The following is a 22097-nucleotide window of genomic DNA, read 5'->3' as shown; positions in this document are numbered from 1 at the left end:
AAACACTTTTACTTTATCGCATCATTTAAACATTTTCCATTTTAACGCTTGTATTGCAGACTCACCTACATTTACACAGTAATTCCAATGTAATTAACACCTCATAGACTGTTGTACTTTGGACTTGTAAAACCATGATTTAAGCCCAGCCAAACACGCAAGTTGACGCGAGAGACGAAAGTGTCATAGAAGCGACATAAGATGACATAGTTTATGTACGCCACCACCGTGGTGCTGTCCGATCTCACGAGGACATGTTTTTCCCGAACTAACGGGAGGAACTTCCTGAGAGCAAGAAGGACGGTCAACAGTGGCTGAACCGCGGACCCGGAGGGCTGGGGAGGAATCGACTCGGAGTGGGGCGCCCTGGGAAGAAGGCGCACTACTTTACCTTGACGTCAGGAAAAGGGCGCTGGGCGCAAGCGATCCACCCGGCCGGTCGGTCTACGTGTTACCGAGTTCTACGGGCTCGGACCTGAGAAAACACGAGACGCAACCGACTCAACGCGGAGGTTGTAAAACCTCGTGAAGGTGTTGGGTGTTGCCCAACCCGCGGCTCTACAGATGTCTGCTAGGGAGGTGCCCTTGGCCAGTGCCCACGAGGACGCAACACCCCTTGTTGAGTGAGCTCGGACCCGCAAGGGTAGAGGCACGGCCTGGGTGTGATAAGCCAGTGTGATGGCGTCGACAACCCAGTGGGCGAGCCTCTGCTTGGAGACGGCATTCCCTTTCTGCCATCCCCCAAAGCAGACAAAGAGCTGCTCAGAGCGTCTGGTGCTCTGTGTGCGGTCCAGGTAAATGCGCAGGGCGCGCACTGGACACAGCAACGAAAGGGCTGGGTCTGCCTCCTCCCGGGGCAGCGCTTGCAGGTTCACGACCTGATCTCGAAATGGTGTGGTAGGAACCTTGGGCACATAGCCCGGTCGCGGTCTTAGGATCACAGACGTATCTGCCGGACCGAACTCCAGGCAAGTGTCACTGACAGAGAACGCTTGCAGGTCCCCGACCCTCTTAATGGAGGCGAGCGTGATCAGCAGGGCCGTCTTAAGAGAGAGGGCCCTGAGTCCAACTGATTTGAGCGGCTCGAAAGGAGGTCTCTGGAGTCCTGCCAAGACTACCGAGAGATCCCAGGAGGGAACTAGGCCTGGCCGGGAGAGATTCAACCTCCGGGCGCCTCTCAGGAACCTGAGGATCAGGTCGTGCTTACCCAAAGACTTGCCATCTACAGGATCGTGGTGGGCGGCGATAGCGGCAACATACACCTTGAGGGTGGACGGGGACAGCCTCCTGTCCAGTCTCTCCTGTAGGAACAGAAGCACTGACCTAATCGCGCATCTCTGCGGGTCTTCGTCTCGGGAAGAACACCAATCTGCGAACAAGCGCCACTTTAGGGCGTAAAGGTGCCTGGTAGAGGGGGCTCTGGCTTGGTTGATGGTATTCACAACGGTCGGGACACCTGCTGCAGGGGCACTCCTGCCCGTAAAAAGCAGAGGTCTGTCCAGGGTCGGAGTGTTTTGAGGCAGGCGGGGGTGATCCTTACCCGATGCATGCCGCGGTGCCATGCTTGTCTCGGGACTTGAGTCTGGAGCCAGTGCTGGAGTGGTCTCATATGCATCAACCCCAGCGGCGCGGCCGCCGTGGAGGACGCCATATGCCCCAGGAGCCTCTGGAAAAGTTTTAGAGGGACCACTGTGCCTGGCTTGAAGGAAGCGAGGCAGTCCAGCACCGACTGAGCACGCTCGCTCGTGAGACGTGCTGTCATTGAGACTTAGTCTAACTCCAACCCGAGAAAAGAGATGCTCTGAACCGGAGTGAGCTTGCTCTTTTCCCAGTTGACCTGAAGCCCCAAGCGGCTGAGGTGCCGGAGCACCTGGTCTCTGTGTGTGCATAGTAACTCTCGAGAGTGTGCTAGGATGAGCCAGTCGTCGAGGTAGTTGAGAATGCGGATGCCGGCTACTGGTAGCGGGGCAAGGGCCGCCTCTGTGACTTTCGTGAAGACGCGAGGGGACAGAGACAGGCCGAAGGGGAGGACTTTGTACTGAAACGCCTGGCCGTCGAACGCAAACCGTAAGAAGGGTTGGTGTTGTGGCAGAATTGAGACGTGGAAGTACGCGTCCTTCAGGTCCACCGCTGCGAACCAATCTAGATGCTGAACGCCAGCCAGAATATTTCTCGGCGTAAGCATTTTGAACGGGAGTTTTAACAAGGCCCGATTGAAAACTCGAAAGTCCAGGATTGGTCGTAAGCCGCCGCCTTTCTTGGGTACAATGAAGTAAGGGCTGTAGAAACCCTTCCTCATTTCGGTTGGAGGGACGGGCTCTACCCTTGGCTAAGAGGGTCGCGATTTCCGTGTGCAGGGAACTGGCATGCTCGCCGTGTACTGCGGAAAAGCGGATGCCCCTGAAGGGGGGCGGGAGCCGGACAAACTGAATTGCGTAACCGAGTCGAATGGTCCGGTGCAGCCAGCGTGATGCGTTGGGAAGCGAAAGCCACGCTTCCCAGCTCTGCGCTAGGGGCACCAAAGGGACGAATATTTTGGACGTACCCGGCGGGGCCTCGCAGCGGGGCGGAACATGTAATGCAGCGTCGGGCGGCTTCGTTGTGGCCTGAGGCTGAGGTGCTGAGAATAGACTCAAAGCACTTACCTTGCTCCGCGCGCCCGGCAGGGGGCGGGTTCTTGACTGAGGAGGAGGTCTGATGTTGGCGTCCTCTGGACTCGTCTGAACCGGCCGGCCGGGGGACAGTCGTGGGCAGGCGGAAGGCGGAATCGCCGCGTCCGGTGTACCGGGACTGTTGTGATCTGAAAGCACATTGCCATGAAAACGGCATTTGCGGGCAAGGTGACCCAGAGGCAAAGGAAATAGCTCTTTTATTGAGAATGTGGGTACCACAGCTCCGTTAGGGGGTGTGGCAAATGAAAAACAAAGGATTCTCCTCCCGGCCCTCCACCCGGGGACGGAGCGGTCTTACCACCTCCGGAGCTAACGTCTTCGGCTCTGGGTCGGCTGTCTCAGGAACGCTTGGGAGCCTTCCGGGTCCTGGAGGGGGTTCATGAGACAGGGGGCGTGCGCCACCTGCGGAGTGCTCGACGCTGGGGCTGAGAGCTGGGCCCGGGTTGAGGCGGAGCAGGAGCTGGTTTCCTCGCAGGGGGATGCCCTCGGCAGGCAGACGGGGCAGGGCCCGTGGCGGCAGGTCTGCGGCGGGGCATGATGTGCGAAATGGCCTCCGTCTGCTTCTTCACCATGGAGAACTGTTGGGCGAAGTCCTCGACGGTGTCACCGAAAAGGCCAATCTGGGAGACAGGTGCGTCCAGGAAGCGGTTTTTGTCAGCCTCACGCATCTCGACCAGGTTGAGCCAAAGATGGCGTTCCTGGACCACTAGGGTGGCCATCGTCTGTCCGAGTGCCTGCACTGTGGCCTTCGTCGCTCTCAGGGCGAGGTCGGTCACTGAGCGCAGTTCCTACAGCACATCAGGATCAGGTCCACCCCCGTGCATGTTTCTGAGAGCTTTGGCCTGGTGGACTTGCAGGAGGGCCATCGCATGCAGGGCGGAGGCAGCGCGTCCAGCCGTAGTGTAGGCCTTCGCGTTAAGCGTGGATGTTGTCCTACAGGGCTTGGATGGGAGTACGGGCTGACCCCGCCAGGAGGTAGGGCTACCGGGGCATAGATGGTGCGCAACTGCCCTATCAACCTGGGGAATCGCGTCGTACCCATGGCGCTCTCCGCCGTCGAGGGTGGAGAGAGTGGAGCGGGTGGCACCTAGACGAGCGGAGAGCGGGGCTCTCCACGTAGACGTCAGCTCATCATGCACCTCCAGGAAGAAAGGGACCGGGGGGATTTAAGGCCGCGAACGGCGCGCTGCCCCCAGGAACCAATCATCCAACCGAGAAGGCTGTGGGGAGGATGGAGGGTTCCAGTCCAACCCCACGCTCAAGGCGGCCCGGGCAAGCATGTCGGACATCTGAGCGTCGGCCTCAGCCTGGGCCTGCTGGCCCGAAGGCGGCAGTCCAGGGGAGTCCTCGGCATCAGACACCGCACTCTCCGATGCAGCGGCGAGCTCATCTGGTTCGGACTCGGGAGGATAGACAGCCGGGCCGTGAGGCGAGCCGCTATCGCCGCGAGCGTGGACGGAGACCAGCGAGCGTGTCGGGGAACGGGAGGTTCGAGGGGGGTTACCCAGTGAAACTGCACCCGCTGCCGCCCCCAAATCGCCCCAGCGCCAACCGCACCGTCCTTAATCCCGTGGGAAGAAGGAGCAATGCGGGGTGCAGCTGGGTGCGACCGCAACGTGGTCATGGTCATGTTCTCGCAGTGAGAACATGAACCATCCACAAACGCCGCCTCGGTGTGATCGCAGCCCAAACACACGAGACAGCGCCTGTGGCCGTCTGAAGCGGAGAGCACTCTACCGCATCCAGGAACGACACAGGGGCGGAAAGGCATCTTGAAAAAGACGCGTCCTTAAAAGGACGTTCAACGCCGCTGTGTTTGCTCTTTTAGAGAAAATTACTCTTTTAGTAAAAACTCTTTTAATACACAGTGTGTGTGTGTACGTGTCTGCGCTGTCGAAACGCTCAGGGGCAACAATGCACGCCGTGCACTGAGAAGGAGAAAGCTGCTGTTGTGCGCCTTCAAGATCCAACAGCATGCAGATCATCAGAGGAAAACAGGAACGTTTAAGTGGCGTGTAACTCGCAGCAAACTGCAGACAGACCATCGGCTCCGAAGAAATTTTCTGAATGAACTCCCGTATTTGCCCCGCTTAAATACCCGTATGTCCGGGGGCGGGGTATGCAAATATTGACTGCCAACTCCCATTGGCCCTTTTCAATAAGATCAGAGGTGAATATCGGCGCTCAAGAGAGACCCCTAGTGTCGCTTCTCCGACACAACGTGGAGAGAGCGACAGAAGGGGAACACTTTCTTATGAAGCGTTACATTCATACGAGCAGACAGAGAAGTACGTTTGGAGCAGAAGAAATAGAAATAAACCTTGTGTAAATTATCTTTACGTTAAGCTAAAATGCTATTTCTAGCCATTTTACATGCTCATGTTACCAGGCACAATCATATTTTTTTTATCAAGAAAATACACATTGGAACATAATTTGTTTTTTTTCTATTAAGACCTTTGATATAAAATCCTTAAAACAAGATCAATTTGATTAATCTTGTTTTGGAAACAACACTGCATAAGATTTTTTAGGTTTTTCAGAGAGTGTATTTTGAACATGTGTATTTTGTCTTACTGTACTGGCAGAGTTTTTATAGTCAAAACAAGTGAAAAACATCTCCCAGTGCTGAAGAAGTAATCCAAAGTATTTAGAATACATTACTGACCTTGAATAATCAAATGGAATATGTTACAAATTTCCTTTTAATGCATTTATTCTGTAATCTGTAGTGGAATACATTTCAAAAGTAACCCTAAACTTGTAATGAAGCACATCATTTCGATTTGCTAAACATTTTCCACAGTGACTTGATGTTCATGAGATCAGGCTGTCCTAATCCAAAGCAGTGATAAACCCTAAAAAAATATGGTAGAATCTTGACAATGTCAGGGCCCCAATTCCTTTGAGGTCTCTCTAACTATTTTTGAACCTGTTACCTCTGTCTTAGTTGGAATAGTGGAAATGCTACAGTAGGATGTACCTTTGGCAAACGTTCAGGGTCTCCAGGATGCCGAGGTATCACCTTCTGTAACCGCTGGAAACCGTAGTCTATGGTGGGCTCATTCAAGGCTGCGAACACAAACAAACACAGAAATTTTACAAAGATTTCCCTATCAAAGTTTTACTAAATTAAAGCACCATAAAATATTCTAAAACCTCCAAGAGCTCAGACACAATTTGAATATTGTTGTAAAATCTTCAAGAATACAATTTTGGGAAATAAAAGCCCGGAGAAGGATGCTGAAGATGGCGTAATTTAACATATAATTTAACACATTTAACATTTAACAACTTCAAGTAATAACTCAAAAGTAGTGCAAGATTAAAATATACAACTGTTCTAATGGAAGTAATTTTGAATTCTCAGGAATGCTTACACCCATGTTAAGTGCAGCAAACGCTTAGAGCATGTATTTTTTTTTTACGTTTAGTGTGGCAATTACTTTGCATAAAGTCTTTATGCTGTCAAAAATTTGAAAGACTGTCATTCAATTTATGCGGGGGATGAGATGGAGGACAGAAGAGATATTTACAACCAGACACCATTTGCTCCTGTAATGGAAAGAAAATTGACGATCTTACTCATGATGGTGCTTTGTTTGTAAAGCACCACATTTTAAGAGCTTCTCCAAAAGTGGCCAATCAAACAAAAACTCCTGATTTCTGAATGTAGCAGTATTTGCTGTTTATTTATCCATACATTCAAATAGTTGGAAATGCTACGAAACTTTGATTCATATACTGCATATTGTACTTTTAATGTATTTTTCATCATATTTCTATAATATAATACACAATATAATTATAACATAACATATTATAATATAAGTCCAATTCTGTACCATTAGTAAAAAATAAATATTTTAACAAAAGTAAATTACAAAATGTTTCTGTATACAAAGAAATTAATCTGGATTAGTAGCCTTGATCATGTATTCATAATATACCAAGTTGTGTAATGTCTGCTATGTTTTGGTTAATATGTGGTTCAAAACGTCAATTTAGTCTGAAATACAAATCCATATGGCAAGACGCTCATAAATAACCTCTCAAATGAGTGTCTGGCCCAAAAGCTGTTGAATGATGGAGGTGTGAGGAGAGTGAGAGAAAGAGGAAGAGAGAATGATAGAGTGGTTTGTACAGTTTGAGTGTCAGAGAGGGGTGGGTGGCTGGGGTATGAAACGTAGGTGCTTTCCTGTCAGTTGAAGCAGATGGTTTACATACAGTAACTTCTGTTGATGTTATATTAAAGTCATGTGGCCATTAAGAACATACAGGTTAACAATGGTTAAAAAAAGACATAGGTTCACGACTAAGTGTTGTTGCAATTAGAAGTGTTAGTCAGAATTTTAAGTCAAGTGAAATAAATAATAAAATAAAATAATGATTATATATATATATATATATATATATATATATATATATATATATATATATATATATATATATATATATCGAAAATAATTAATAATTGTTGACAATCATATATAGGCCTATATATAATTGTCAACAATTATTAATTATTATTATTAATTCACTGAATCTACACAAAATACATTTTCATAAATCCAAAAAAATGGCAATATATTAATTTTAGATTTTGATATATCTGAGACATGCACATCTTGCCTTTATTAAACATGATCATTTGGCAGATGATTTCAAGTTTCCAGCATGCTTTGCAAGGGACTCAACAGGGAGAGGAAATGTTACATTTTAGTTTATGTGTCTTTGCAAGATTAATATAAAGGGGGAGACTTGTTAGTGATTAATGTTTTGATTTGATGAGATTTAGAAGAATTACTGTTATGTTGTAGTATTCTGGGTTTTCATCATGGTGAAGAGTGGAGCTTGAGCCTAGGTTGAAGGACTTTTCTAGATATTGTTTTATCCACTGAGCAATTGCTGTGCTAACCATAGCATAATGACGAATTTCAGTAGTGCTTCCCACCAGCATGCGTTTAGCATGCTAACAATTCCTGCCACTAGCCAGAAAGCATTTCACTAGTTTCATTTGAGTTATTTTGACATGTTCAGTTTTTTGGGGTTTACTTGGTGCAGTTAGTAGGGGTGTGTAGCAAAGCCATTATCTGTATCCGTATCTGTATTTGTTTCTGTGACAAAATTATCTGTATCTATAACTGTATTCGGATAGAACCGGATGTGGGCATAGGAAGTGCGTCAAAACTAATATTAAAATGTAACTCTCTTGCATTTATAGTTTCTGTATATAAAATATGCACTTTATAGACCTATTTAAATATGAGTCATATTAATATTATTATTATTATAAATAATAACAATAGTAATAATTATTATTAATATTATTATTATATTGATATATTCATTAGTTTTTCTTACCAGATGAAGCTGAATATTACATTAATATCTGCTGAATTTTTTTTTGGTTTATGCCGTAAAAGAAAAAAAGAAAAAGTGCATAATTTTTTTGTCTGCAATCCTCCATGTGCAGGAATATTCTGAATAGATTTACACTATGAAGTATTTAAACCTCTATGGAGCATATCAACTTTTCTGAGAGAAAAGGCTTAATCATGCAATAACCTTAACTGGTGATGGATATAAATGTGGTCAGCTTTAAGAGACGGATAGACGAGCTCCGCTACAAAATCATCACATCTCTGGTCAGGAATTTAACATTGCGCTCAGGTTGGATTATGGATCCTTACGTGTGAATTATGAGAAACATTTGGTGTTAATGTGTTTACAAACTGGCATTTTAAGAAGTGGTAAATGTGTATTATACAGGTGCTGGTCATATAATTAGAATATCATCAAAAAGTTGATTTATTTCAGTAATTCCATTCAAAAAGTGAAACTTGGATAATGTATACATTCATTCCACACAGACTGATATATTTCAAGTGTTCATTCCTTTTAATTTTGATGATTATAACTGACAACTAATGAAAAACCCCAAATTCAGTATCTCAGAAAATTAGAATATTGTGAAAAGGTTCAATATTGAAGACACCGAGTGCCACACTCTAATCAGCTAATTAACTCAAAACACCTGCAAAGGCCTTTAAATGGTCTCTCTGTAGGCTATTTATAACAGTCTATTTCTGTAGGCTACACAATCATGGGGAAGACTGCTGACTTGACAGCTGTCCAAAAGACAACCATTGACACCTTGCACAAGGAGGTCAAGACACAAAAGGTCATTGCTAAAGAGGCTGGCTGTTCACAGAGCTCTGTGTCCAAGCACATTAATAGAGAGGCGAAGGGAAGGAAAAGATGTGGTAGAAAAAAGTGTACAAGCAATAGGGATAACCGCATCCTGGAGAGGATTGTGAAACAAAACCCATTCAAAAATGTGGGGAGATTCACAAAGAGTGGACTGCAGCTGGAGTCAATGCTTCAAGAACCACCACGCACAGACGTATGCAAGACATGGGTTTCAGCTGTCGCATTCCTTGTGTCAAGCCACTCTTGAACAAGACACAGCGTCAGAACACAAAAAGAACTGGACTGGTGCTGAGTGGTCCAAAGTTATGTTCTCTGATGAAAGTACATTTTGCATTTCCTTTGGAAATCAAGGACCTGCACACAGTGCCAAAGCTACCAGTACCTGGTTTAAGGACCATGGTATCCCTCGACCACTCGCCTGACCTTAACCCTATAGAAAATCTATGGGGTATTGTGAAGAGGAAGATGCGATACGCCAGACACAGCAATGCAGAAGAGCTGAAGGCCACTATCAGAGCAACCTGGGCTCTCATAACACCCGAGCAGTGCCACAGACTGATCGACTCCATGCCACGCCGCATTGCTGCAGTAATTCAGCCAAAAGGAGCCCCAACTAAGTATTGAGTGCTGTACATGCTCATACTTTTCATGCTCATACTTTTCATGTTCATACTTTTCAGTTGGCCAACATTTCTAAAAAATCCTTTTTTTTGTATTGGTCTTAAGTAATATTCTAATTTTCGGAGGTACTGAATTTGGGATTTTCATTAGTTGTCAGTTAATCATCACAATTAAATGAAATAAACATTTGAAATATACCAGTCTGTGTGAAATAAATGAATGAATGAATGAATGAATATAATATCCAAGTTTCACTTTTTGAATGGAATTGCTGAAATAAATCAACTTTATGATGATATTCTAATTATATGACCAGCACCTGTATAGTATCTTCATTAATTTTACTCTTGATAAGCTTAGATTTCTGTGACGCGCACAATTTTAAAGGAAACTACAAACGGATTTGAGATCATGGCCATCCGATCTGAACTTGAAATCACATTGTGCACATTTTCATTCGGTTTACACTGTAGTAATATTGGCTTCACATAGACTCATATTTTGTTATTTTGGGTATGTTTTTTTTTTTTTATATCACTTTATACATGTGCTAGATGGTTGATCTGTCTATTTATATTGAATATTGTTTCTATTATTCTGAGGAAATCGTTATTAGTTTTGAAGTCATTATTTGTGCCTTTCCAAATAAGGTATTCAGCTTTGGTCCTGTTCCGAGCAGTTAGGTTCCCTCTACTTGAAGTATTTCAATTGAAATTACATGGTAATTCAATCCACTTTCCATGATTGAATCGATTGAATTGAAGTTCATCCAAAGATTTAGTTATTATTTTAAATGAAATTTGCCTTTGATCCATTGGTTGACTAATATCTAATCACACCTAAAATGACTGTTCAGATTATGCAGAAAGAAATGTGGTCAGAATAGGTGAGTGTGTCTGTGTCTGTGTGTGTGTGTGTGTGTGTGTCATCTGTTAATTTACTGATATGGAGATGGATGAGGCATTGCACTAGGAAACACATTCACATGCTTGTAGGTGTCAGGAGTAGTTCACTCCACTCTTATTGTATCCAATACTCTCACTCAGCCTGGGGACAACATTCACTTACTGAGAGATCCAGAGGTTGACAGAGAGGAAGACAAAGAGAGAGAGAGAGAGAGAGAGAGAGAGAGAGAGAGAGAGAGAGAGGGCTAGAATAGATGAGTGCAGGGGGCAAAGGATCTCAAGACGTGGGGGTAAAGATAAAAGATTGGGATTTGTGTTTTGAACAGCAAATGCTTCAAAGAATTTGTAATAATTTCCCATGGAATCAATAGACAGAGAAGCTGTTGAATTAGGCAACAAAATATCAAAACAAGTGGCATTTATTTTAAATACAGACAACACAAGCACCTTTTCTAAGTAAAACAGTTCACAAAAATAACTTTAACTTATAACTTTATATTTAGTGGATATATCTGACTTCATACATCCAACTAAATGTCAGACCAGTTGGTTAAATGTAAATCAATGTTTTCTAATAAATCTTTGTGTGGTTTAAGCATCCAAATACTTTTGAGGGACAGTTCAGTATATGCTCACAAAAGATAGTACAATGGAAATGATGGCTTCTAAAACCACAATGTTTTTGTGCAGTTAAACAGTTTGGTCAGTCATGGTCCATGATCATGTAGAAAAAGAAACCTACCAGACCAAACAGTGGTTTGTAGAAGATAGAGGATATTTCTTATGAAAGAACTAACCTTGACTCCACTTTCACAATATAAGTTATAAGTCAGTGTGTCCCTCGAGAAAATATGAAGTTCCAATATGCTCATTGAATTTTTATTTGGCCGGCACATACGCTAAACCCTCACTTAACAGGTAGAGAAAAGCAACACTTTCTCTGAAGCCCATATTTATAAGTGTGGGCTTCATAGAAGGTGTTATCAAAGAGATCTCCTCAATTAGCTTAAGGGGACCAACTCAAGAGAACGAAGCCCATCAATGTTTTAAATATCTAAATTGTATGAAAACTCATCTTTCCAAAATGGGGAAGTAGGATTGTTGTTGGCCAAACTTTTCACTGTAGCCGAGTGCAGTATTCACTACATGTGAAACAAGCACTAACCACACGGTAAGTATTTATAGCTTGGCCTAACTCCACTTCTTCAAACTGTTTTATTGTTTTCCTCATATTAATACCACATGGCATCAATTTGCACAGGAATGTTGGTTTATTGTTCTCCCTTGGTAGCTTTAGCGGTTAAATCGCCCAAAATAGCCCAAGTGAGAATAGTTTCAAACCGAACTGTGCTACAAGCTAATTTAGTCTGTCTGTCTGTCTATCTGTCTGTCTGTCTATCTATCTGTCTGTCTGTCTGTCTGTCTGTCTGTCTCTCTCTCTCTCTGTCTGTCGGTCGGTCCGTCTGTCCGTCCGTCCATCCGTTCATTCACCAACACCCCCACTCACTCACCCATCCATCCATCCATCCATCCATCCATCCATCCATCCATCCATCCATCCATCCATCCATCCATTCACCCACCCATCCATCCATCCATCCATCCATCCATCCATCCATCCATCCATCCATCCATCCATCCATCCATCCATCCAGCCATCTCTCTCTGCCTGTCTGTCTGTGCAAACATTTTTAATATCTAATAGCTTTTAACAGTGTCCACAACTAGCACCCAGAAACAAAAATGAATAGTGGCAAAGCCACAAAAAAATACTGGCTGATATCTTGGACACGGTCATATTGATATGACTAGAACATTGTGATGCTGTAAGTTTGCATCACTTCACTGGGCAGTTGCCACACACACTAAATTCTTGTGTTCAGTTTGGTTCAGTAAAACTATCAGGCCCAGTGCTTTAATACAGAATGTTCGAGTTAAAGCGAACACACCGAATCAAGTGAATCAAATGAAGTGAACAAAATCAATAAGATAATCGATTTTATTTTAGAATCAGCCAGCCAAAGGGTCGTTAGCACAATGACAGTATGTATTGTCTTTTACTAAAATATTTTTGAATGTTCCAATCAAATCTTTGTCTAAATGAACAAATCAAATGAAATAAAATTGAACAAATTAAATCTATAATAGAGCTGATGCTATTCTAGAACCAGCAGGCCAGGGGATCTCCAGCACTATGACAGTATGGATCATCTTTCAATAAAAAAATATTTTTAAAACATTAGAATCAAATTGAATGAATAGTACTGGACTGAACAAATATAATTAAATTAATTATATCTAAAATAGTATTAATAGTGTTCTTGAACCAAAAACGTCTTTCACTAAAAGGTTCTTCTTAGAGTTTGAATCAAAAAGAACAAATTAAGACAAACAAATAAAATAAAGTCATCTTTTACGAATCAAAGATCACTAATTAAATAGAATAAATAAAATAAATCAACTTTAACATACAAAGTTCACTAATTAAATCTAACAAATCAAAACTATCAGGCCTTGGGCTCTGAAGCACTCAAGGGCGCCTGCAGAATTTAATTTGAGGGTACGCACAGAAATCAGCATAATATACCTTATATCTAGGAGGGTCCAGGGGCATGCACCGCTGGGAGATTTACATTTTTTTGTTTGTGTGCAAAAAACAACACCAAGGCATTCAATTCTGGTGACTGCGATAAGCACTTATTTATTTTCTTGAGTATGAGAAGCATTCATTTAACTATTGGCTAAAGCATTTCTTCCAGTAACCGTTCAGCCAGACCCGTTTTCACGCTAAAAAAGCAAAATGCACCACAACGAATAGAGCAGAACGCAGGTGCATCGAGACGTGTTTTTATCAGTTGAAGTTTAACTTGACACAACATCTAAAAATGCATAGATCCTAAAAACACAGTGAAACATGATGCAGTTGTCAAAAGACATACATCTAGCGAATGTTTACATGGAAAACGATTGAAAAACAGCGCGAGCGGATGCAAAAACAAGTTCAGATTGAACAACCCCTAGTTCACATGACACAGCACTAGCTGAAGTTTCTCAAAAAGACAGCCTTTTGTTTCAGTTGACTGTAGGTAAATTTGCACTGTATCCAGCGCTGTATTCGTAAATATCCACATACTGTTTTACTGTGTGAGAAACTTCTCCAAATGATTCAGTGAGAGAGCGCTCTGAACGAATTGTACTGAATCACGAATCGATTCAGACCGTTTTGCAAGCCCGTTTGGCCAATTCACTGAAAAGAACCGACTCAAAATAATTATACGTTCGCAAATTGGGCATTGTGAGTTCTTTTAAACAGCCAACAAAAATACGGGGCACATTTCATGATTGGTGAAATATTCGGAGTGGTAGGCACATGGTAGGCACAGTGCGTCCGGCCATACAGCTGCTGGCGCCACTTGAAGCACTATGATGGTATGACTTGTCTTTCACTAAAACATTCTTAGAATGTTTGAATCAAATTGAACAAATCAAATCAATTAAAATTGAATGAATAAATGTTATCTAATCACAATTTATTCTATTCTAGTACCAGCAAGTCTGGGATTCTGACATAAATGTGACCGTAATGAATCGCCTTTCACTAAAACGTTCTTCTCAGAGTTTGAACCAAATTGATCAAATCAAATTTAATAGAATTGAATGAAGCAAAGTTAACTAATCAAATCAAACAAATCAAATCTATAACAGAATTTCTGCTAATATGAAACAAACCAGGGGCTCTTCAGCATTATGACAGTATGAATTCTCTTTCACTAAAACATTCTAAAAATCTAATTGGATGATTCATATTGGACTGAACGAATGGAACTGAATAAATCAAATCTAAAATAGAATAAATTCTATTGTAGAAATAGCAGGTGCCACTAAATGTTCTTAGAGTTTGAGTCAAATCAAACTAAATTAAAATTGATCAATCTGAACGAATCAAATTAAATTCACTAATTAAATTGAACAAATTAAATCTTAAACAGGATCGATTATTTTCTAGAACTAGCAGACCTGGGCTCTGAAGCACTATGATGGTATGACATGTCTTTCTCTAAAACACTCTTCTTAGAAAGTTAGAATGAAATCCATCAACTCAAATCAAATAGATTCAAATGAATCAAAGTTTACTAATCAAATGAAACAAATAAAATCTATAGTAATACGTATTCTATTCTAGTACTAGCAAGTCTGGTGTTCTGACAGCACGGTATGAATCGTCTTCAGTAAAACATTCTTTCTGGAACACTTAGATCAAATCAAACAAATTGAAGCCTACAAATCAAATCTAATCAACTTGAATAAATAAAGTTCATGAAAATCTAATGAATCAAATCTATTATAGAATTGATTCTCTTTTAGACCCATCAGGCCCAGGTTGTGACCTCACTATGACTGTATGGATCATATAGTCGTCTTTTACTAAAACATTCCTTTTCCTCCTAACCTCATCCTGCTACAGTGCTGCAGTAATGACCAAGGGAATGTCACCATTTCCCTCCCCCTATGTATCTGCTTCCCTCCTTCTTCCCAAAGGGCACATGTGTTTTTTTCCTCCTCCGGGTACGAGCTCAAGGCAAGAGCTCTTGGGATCAATACCCACAGCAGTGCAGCATTCGATACCTCTGAATTATTGCTTCATTCTTCCCCCCTTATTATAGATGAGTTATTTTTTCCAAGCCACACCACTTCAAGATCAATGCAGGACAATCTTATTCTTGTGTCTTTCAAACCCCCTCTCTTTCTCTCTTCCTCTCTTTTCTCAAGAACTCTTTTTTCTATCTTGTGTTACATCTTTATGATACAAAACAACAGATACACTAAAAAAAGATGTAGGAGTGGTATGTAGAGGAGGTGCTGCTGAATTTGGTCTGAACTGCGTTGGTGTATTTTACAGATTAAAGATGCATTTAATACGAATATAAAACAAATAATATGAAGCATTTTAGACCACAGTGGCTTTTTACTCATTACATGAGAAATATGAAACCGTTCTTAAGAAACCATTTTTTTTCTGCTTGGTGTGTTGACTAATAAGATACAGTATTTTCATGAATTTCTTCTTTTCCACTAGGACAGTGTTATGTAATAAAGCCTCAAAATGTGTCCGCTGGGGTCTTGTTAGCACATTGTGTGTGCTAACAAGAGTCAAGATCTATATTATTACAAAACTCAATTCTACCCATAGTGACTGCTAGAGGAACAGCCCAATCTTGCTGTGGCTGTGAATTGCCTGTAATCTAATTGGATGAGCTTGTCCCTTCCAACAATAAAACGTTTAATTGGCAGAAGGAGATCCCACATAATGTTTATCATCACCAATTATTGGCCGTCTAGCCAGCAGAGCTGTTAGCAAAAACCTTTGCCCTCATGAGGTGATATTTGGTCAAACTGGGTGTAGAAAATTAACTCAGTATTGAGTCACCCAATGAAGAACATTTCCATTCAGATTTGTGCTCTACTTTCAATATTGAATTTTTATTGGAGACAAGTTGTTTTTGCTGCTCTACTGACCTTTTGAAGTCAACATGAAATCACAATTGACCTTATTTACTTCCATAATTTCAGTTCCTGGTCTTACTGTAATAGACTCATCTTGACACATTATTCTAATAAAAAAAAAATGTGTGCAGGGCTCAACAATAGGAGTGGTGGTGGTGTAGTGGCTAAAATGCTGAGCTGGTAATCAGAAGGTCGCTGGTTTGATCCCCACAGCCACCACCATTGTGTCCTTGAGCAAGGCATATAACTCCAGGTTGCTCCGGGGGGATTGTCCCTGTAATAAGTGCACTGTAAGTCACTTTGGATAAAAGCGTCTGCTAAATGCACAAATGTCAAATGTAAAAAATAAGGGTTTGTTCTGCTGGCCATATCGAGCAAGTAGTTCCGCTTTTTAAATGTTTTGCCAATATTTGCCAACAGTTGAGGTACTGTTCAATTTGGTTGGGTTTTGGCATCACTGTTCTTTTATAAGCAATAAAACAAATGTAGCCTGTATAAGAAATAACTCCTCTTGGGTGCTTGGAGTGGTGAATGGTGTGCTTTCTGTTTAAAAGGCAATAATGTTGCGTTGCTTTGCCAGATCTGGTCCCCTACGATACCTGCCGATGTCATGGCAGTTCCATAGGCAAGATTTGTCTCTGTTGCTCCAATGGTTTATCGATTGTCACTTTGCACTTTTTCCTAACAAACACACAGCACTGAGATTCAGCTTTAGAAGTGACACAGAACCTACACTGTCAATTATAGGAGATGTTTTAGATTGTCCCCAGGGATCTGGACAAGGGGCACAATACAACTGAAATACTTAGATGAGAGAGACGGAAGAAATACAAACAAACCCTGCTGAAACACCTAGCGTAAACCATTCTGGTAAATCAAGGAGTTTTGCTGGTCTTAGCTGGTCAGGTTGGTCTGGATTCATGGTTTTAGAATGGTTTGGTCAGCTCTTAACCAACTGAATGCCAGCTTGAACAGGATGGGAGACAAGATAGACCAGTTTAAACCAGCTATTAACAGCAAACCACTGGATTACTTATAGTGGACACTGCATAATAAGCTGGGATAGGAGAAAGCATTATGATATAGAAAAATTTACATGAATCACCTATAACATGCATTTTGGTTAAACTTTAGAGCACAGAATTTCATGTGTAATCATCCGTAAGACCTCTGACTTAACTAACATTCTTGGTGTGGTTGATTGATTTAGCCATTTATAGATTCTGATGTTGCTATTGTAGTTTCCTTGTAGACATTGATTTATGCCCGGCCGTGGCTTGGCGGGGAGGGTCCATGATTTTGCCTGCATTGATTGAGTTAGTTCAGAGGGTTTGCTAGTGTTCTCTGCAAATAGCCTTTGCTAGCTGCCACAGCTAACAGAGGCTGATTAGCATAGCCAGCTGTCTACTTGGTACTTCTATTATCCCTGCCAGCTGCCATCTTCATGTGCAATTTGCTTAACGATGGTAATACCCAGAAAGGTGCCAACTGTGAATGATTTTCAAGAATAAAGAATAATAATCTGAGGTTTGCACTTTTTTTGTGGATTGGAGATCAAGTGGTGACCTGACCCAGTTTAAAATTTGTTTATCATACAACAGTAAACAGAAATATACTTGGTCAGTCTTTCACATTTATTAATATTATCATTTTTGAGGATGAGGGCATGATGAGTGCAACCTCTTCATTTTGGTATCTGGTTAATTTGACTAAGGTTTACAAAGATACTGAAGAGTTTGATTGGACAGACAGTTTTTAATGTCAATGGCAAAAGATATGGGGAGCTTTTTCTCTTCGAAGTTCAAAGGCCTATTAATGTTGGTATCCCAACTTGCATAATGATGGGCTCTATTTTCGTGAGTGTGCTGCATCTTATCCAATATCATGAGAGTGCTAATTCTAAGTTCTATTTTCAGTCCAGTGCAAATTGCAAGTGGTTTTGGGTGGGAGTTTTTACGCTATCTGTGGTATATGTGTGCAAGCTGTGGGTGTATTTTTTTTTTTTGTGAAGCAATGCAAAGTGCAATTTGCTATTTTACGGAGAAATAGGTCCTTGCTCTAAGACATTTCAGAGGCAGGTCTGTTTTCAGCACAAATTCTAAATTAATTTCCTGCATGCATTTTCAGTTAGCTGATTTCACCAGAATGTGCAAATAAAGTTAATGTACAAACTCTGAAAATGCAGTGTAACATCATATTATGTCCCTGACGTTCACCATTTTATGAAACAATATTTGTCTATAGGTAATGATTTATTGCTATTATTATTAATAATAATAATAATAATTATTATTATTATTATTATTATTAGTAGTAGTAGTAATATTATTATTATGTTTATATTGACAATTCTATTTATGATATCATTTGTATTAGTATTTTTCCACCTGTTGTCATATAGTGATTTATAAATTCACTGCAAATGGGGCTGGTGAAACAAGTTGGAGAGGGTAAAATGTTTGGACTTATGGACTTAAATTGGTATGATTTTTTTGAACACTTTGTTATTTTGATTAGATTTTTTTTTTGTAATTTAATGGAACATACATCCAAATCCTGCCGGGAATAACTATTTCTAATCATATAAAAAGGAGCATGTCCAAATATATATTCCTCTAATTCATTGCATACAGTAAGTTTACACTACCAACTTCAGGAATATGCTTTTTTTTTTGTATTGCTGGTGCTTGACAGGAAATGGACTATACAAAAGGACACAGATGCTGCAATAACCGGAGTAGAATCTCAGAATTAAACTGCACTTGACCCAGCCCATTAGCGCATTGCCCACACGATTTTGCCAAACCCACTTGTGACTAGAATTAGTGCATGCTTGCAAGGACATACAAAAACTTCATGGCTATGCCCATTGACTTTGCACTTATGACTTATGGCATAGCGCTGCGCTTAACGCTAGCGCTATTAAAATAGGACCCAATATGCTTAGTTGCATTTTATTATTTGCATTTAGCATTTTTTCATTTTATTTTTTGCGATCCTATTAGAACAGATGTGTAACCCATTTTTGGGTCATGAAAGAATATCTACATACATCTAGGGTAAAAGGGATTCATTTAACAATACTTTTATTTCCAGGGAATTTCTGCCCAGTGGCATGCTAGAAATGGCTGCTCTATTTACAGCAGTGGGTGAAATAAATAATAAAACAGAAATTTGCCATCTGTGCCTTCCTTTGAGTGCCACTGTTTGCCACCTACAGCTCTGATACAATGTATATGGCATTTAAGTTCTGTGGACACACATACAGTTATCTGCTCTTTCTCTGTGTTTAAGGGAAACAAGTCAGTTACTCTTTCATAAGGACCCATCTGTGCGCCAGATCACAGCTATGCTTCTCTTTTAATTCGCCTTTGATTTCAAATCACTTTCAAGTGTGTCTTTTTGTTTACGTGGGTGTGTGTGATGATTTAACACCCACAAGCATGCACAAAAAACTAAAATAAAACCATGTAATTAGCCAATGAGCTAGGAGCTGACCTTTGACCTCACTGAAGAAGTGAGCATTGATTAGTGGGGTTTGAGGTATGAGGTAAAAGAAATGGAAAATAAAGTGCATGTTGTATTAAGACTTATTTTCAGAGAGTATTCTGTATCTTGAGTTATTGTTTTCTTCTTCTTGTTTTAAAATATGAAGAAAAAAAACTATTTGGCAGTGGGGTAAGAAAAATAAACTTAAACTAGAAAATCAAAAGCAATCCTATAAATAAAACACTGTTGTTATTTTTTTTCATTCTCCATTAAAAGAACCATCAAACTCTCAGTAAACTCACAGTTGTAGAACTGCTTTATTTGGTTCTCAGTAACATTTTGCAAAAGAAGCTGAAGAATTTCTGTGCTCTTTTTAACGAGGAAGAGGACTTGTTCAAGAATACTAGATTTGCATTTCCAGATGGAAAGAACAGCTCTTGCAAGGCAAAAAAAAAAAAAAAAAAGGATACTGTTCAAGTTTTAGGTAAGTTTAGTTTAATATGAAAATATTACAATGACATCATTGCTGATCGTTGGATTTTGAATGGCGAACATTCTAACAATATAAATAAAGGGAACATTCCAGACTAATCTTAAGTTTCTTAAAAATATAAGGTTTATCAAAAATAAAAAAAAATGAAACCACATCTAAAGTAAGAGTAAAATTATCCATAAAACAAAGTTTTAATGAGGTCAGCACATTAAGCATTAGAAGGAAGAAGTAAAAATTATCGTTTGCAGATTTGTTATTAGAATTACATTGTTTACACTGAAAAAAGTGGTAGCCTGCAGCTGTTCCCCAAAGCATCTATTTCTTCTTTATCTAAACTATAAAAATGACTTTTGTTTATGTAACATGATTTGTCAGGTTGAATTAGACCCTGTTTACACCTCAAACTAATATGTTAATAAGTTGTCACTGCTAAATACAGTCTAAACGGGGTCTAAAACGTTTTCTTATCAGATCACCAAAAACACATACGAAGGTGGTCAAAAACGCATGTGACCATTGCGCTTGAGGTGTAAACGCAAACCCGTCTTGAATGCGTCCTGGACAGTTGTGAAGCGCCAACCCTCACCTTAATCAACCGCTATGCTAAAAGAAAAAAACTGTCCGATCAGAAAATTTGAAAAAGCGAATACATACACAAGCACAAGAACTTCACAGATCTTCTTCAGTGTGTCTGATCTCAGCATGCAGAGACAAAAATGAGAAGCACACACATCTGCAGCTTTTTAAATGCAGATAATCCACTATAATAATGGATAATTCTGCTTGAAATGTTGCATTTGTGTTTAGATTAAATTTCAGCTGCATCTGAGAGAAACAGCGAAGCAGTTTTTTTTCCAGTTTATTTGCCTTTTTTGACTTTGTTGTGCTTTAATATCATGCAGAAACCAAGGGCGCTTTAAGGTACCTCTGGGCCCAGGGGCTAGCTGGTCCGCTGAGGCTCCCTTCGGTTTTGGTGCTGGAACTGCTGTGTATTGCACAAGCACTACTCCGATACCTTTAATGGTTGCGCATTATTACAATGTCAACAACCGCGTCTCCCACAGAAAGCGTTTAAACGCGCTCCTCCGGCTGGGCTCCATTGTAGTTGTAGGCTCCTGGGCTTCAGCCCGTATTAGCCCATGCGTTAATGCACCCCTGGCAGTAACATATAGTGATTGATGTATGTTGTCATGAAATCAGAGACCCTCCCCATGACATCCAAACACAAGTGGTCACAGGATATGCAATGAAGTGACCAGGTGTAAACAGTGATGTGTCTTGCATGGCCACATGTGATCGGATGCATCACTCGAGATGCACCTTAATGCCAAGTGTAAACAGGGTCTTAGTCAGATGAGCTAAAATGTTTGACTAAAATAAAGCCAGTTCGTTTAGATGTTACCACATGAAGCACATTGTTTTATTTTCCCTGACAACATTTTTACGGTGCACTACAGATGTTGTTCTGTTTTAAGGTTACTAAAGCCATATCAGATTTATGTCAACTTTATCTAGTTTGCACAGAGACCAATACTTTCTCTTTGCACATTCTAGCTCACAGTGACAATCAGGGTACTGCGACATCAGGGTACAATACAATCAAATGGCAAAGGATAGAGGAGGTAGACAACGTTGCATTAACCAGGGTCTTTTTGTTAACAACACAAAGCTCTTTCCCATGGGGTGCTCAACTCTGAGCAGATGAGCTGTTTTCTATGTCCTGAGAGTGGTGAAATATGTCAAAAGTATAGTCTTCTTTCTGTTTGAGTTTAAATGGCAAGGCTTACCTGTGTAGATGAATCTGCCAGGTGTGCCTTTGCAAAACTGTTTGGACTTATAGGAGAGCATGACCTCTACCACTCCGGGAATGTGGCGTGGAGGGGTCTGCACTCTGATGGCATGAGGTGTGATGAGCTGTGAAAGAGAGAGACAGGTATAGAGAGAGATTTTTGTGTTATAAAGAACCTTTTTGAGGTGTGTGTAGTATCCTGATATTGTTATTTATAGTAATAAAACAAGAAGACAATTTAAAGGGAAAGTTCACCAAAACAGAAAAATTCTGTCAAAGCGGACTGCAGGTTGAATGCAAAATATTTTACAATCAGAATTGTTATATTGTATTAATATACACAAGCCCATGCCTCTTGGCTAGAGGGAGGCTAAGCCTTCCCAGGCTTTACACATGCTCCGCCTATGATA

The 22097-nt window shown here is 41.1% G+C and overlaps 1 protein-coding gene across 3 annotated transcripts in view; it reads right to left on the bottom strand.

Annotated features, from left to right (window-relative positions):
- Positions 1–22097, bottom strand: part of LOC127625080 (transcription factor COE1-A-like) — a 175531-nt gene that overhangs the window by 20471 nt on the left and 132963 nt on the right. For all 3 annotated transcript variants that reach the window (XM_052100145.1, XM_052100147.1, XM_052100146.1), the window contains exons 10-11: positions 21686–21812; positions 5656–5744 (exon numbers count right to left, since the gene is read on the bottom strand). In XM_052100145.1, the coding sequence (XP_051956105.1) occupies positions 5656–5744; positions 21686–21812 (216 nt within the window). The remainder of the gene's footprint in view (positions 1–5655; positions 5745–21685; positions 21813–22097) is intronic.

The sequence above is a fragment of the Xyrauchen texanus genome, chromosome 31, assembly GCF_025860055.1.
Source record: "Xyrauchen texanus isolate HMW12.3.18 chromosome 31, RBS_HiC_50CHRs, whole genome shotgun sequence".
NCBI lineage: Eukaryota > Metazoa > Chordata > Actinopteri > Cypriniformes > Catostomidae > Xyrauchen > Xyrauchen texanus.
This window is presented reverse-complemented; position numbering and strand designations above follow the sequence as displayed.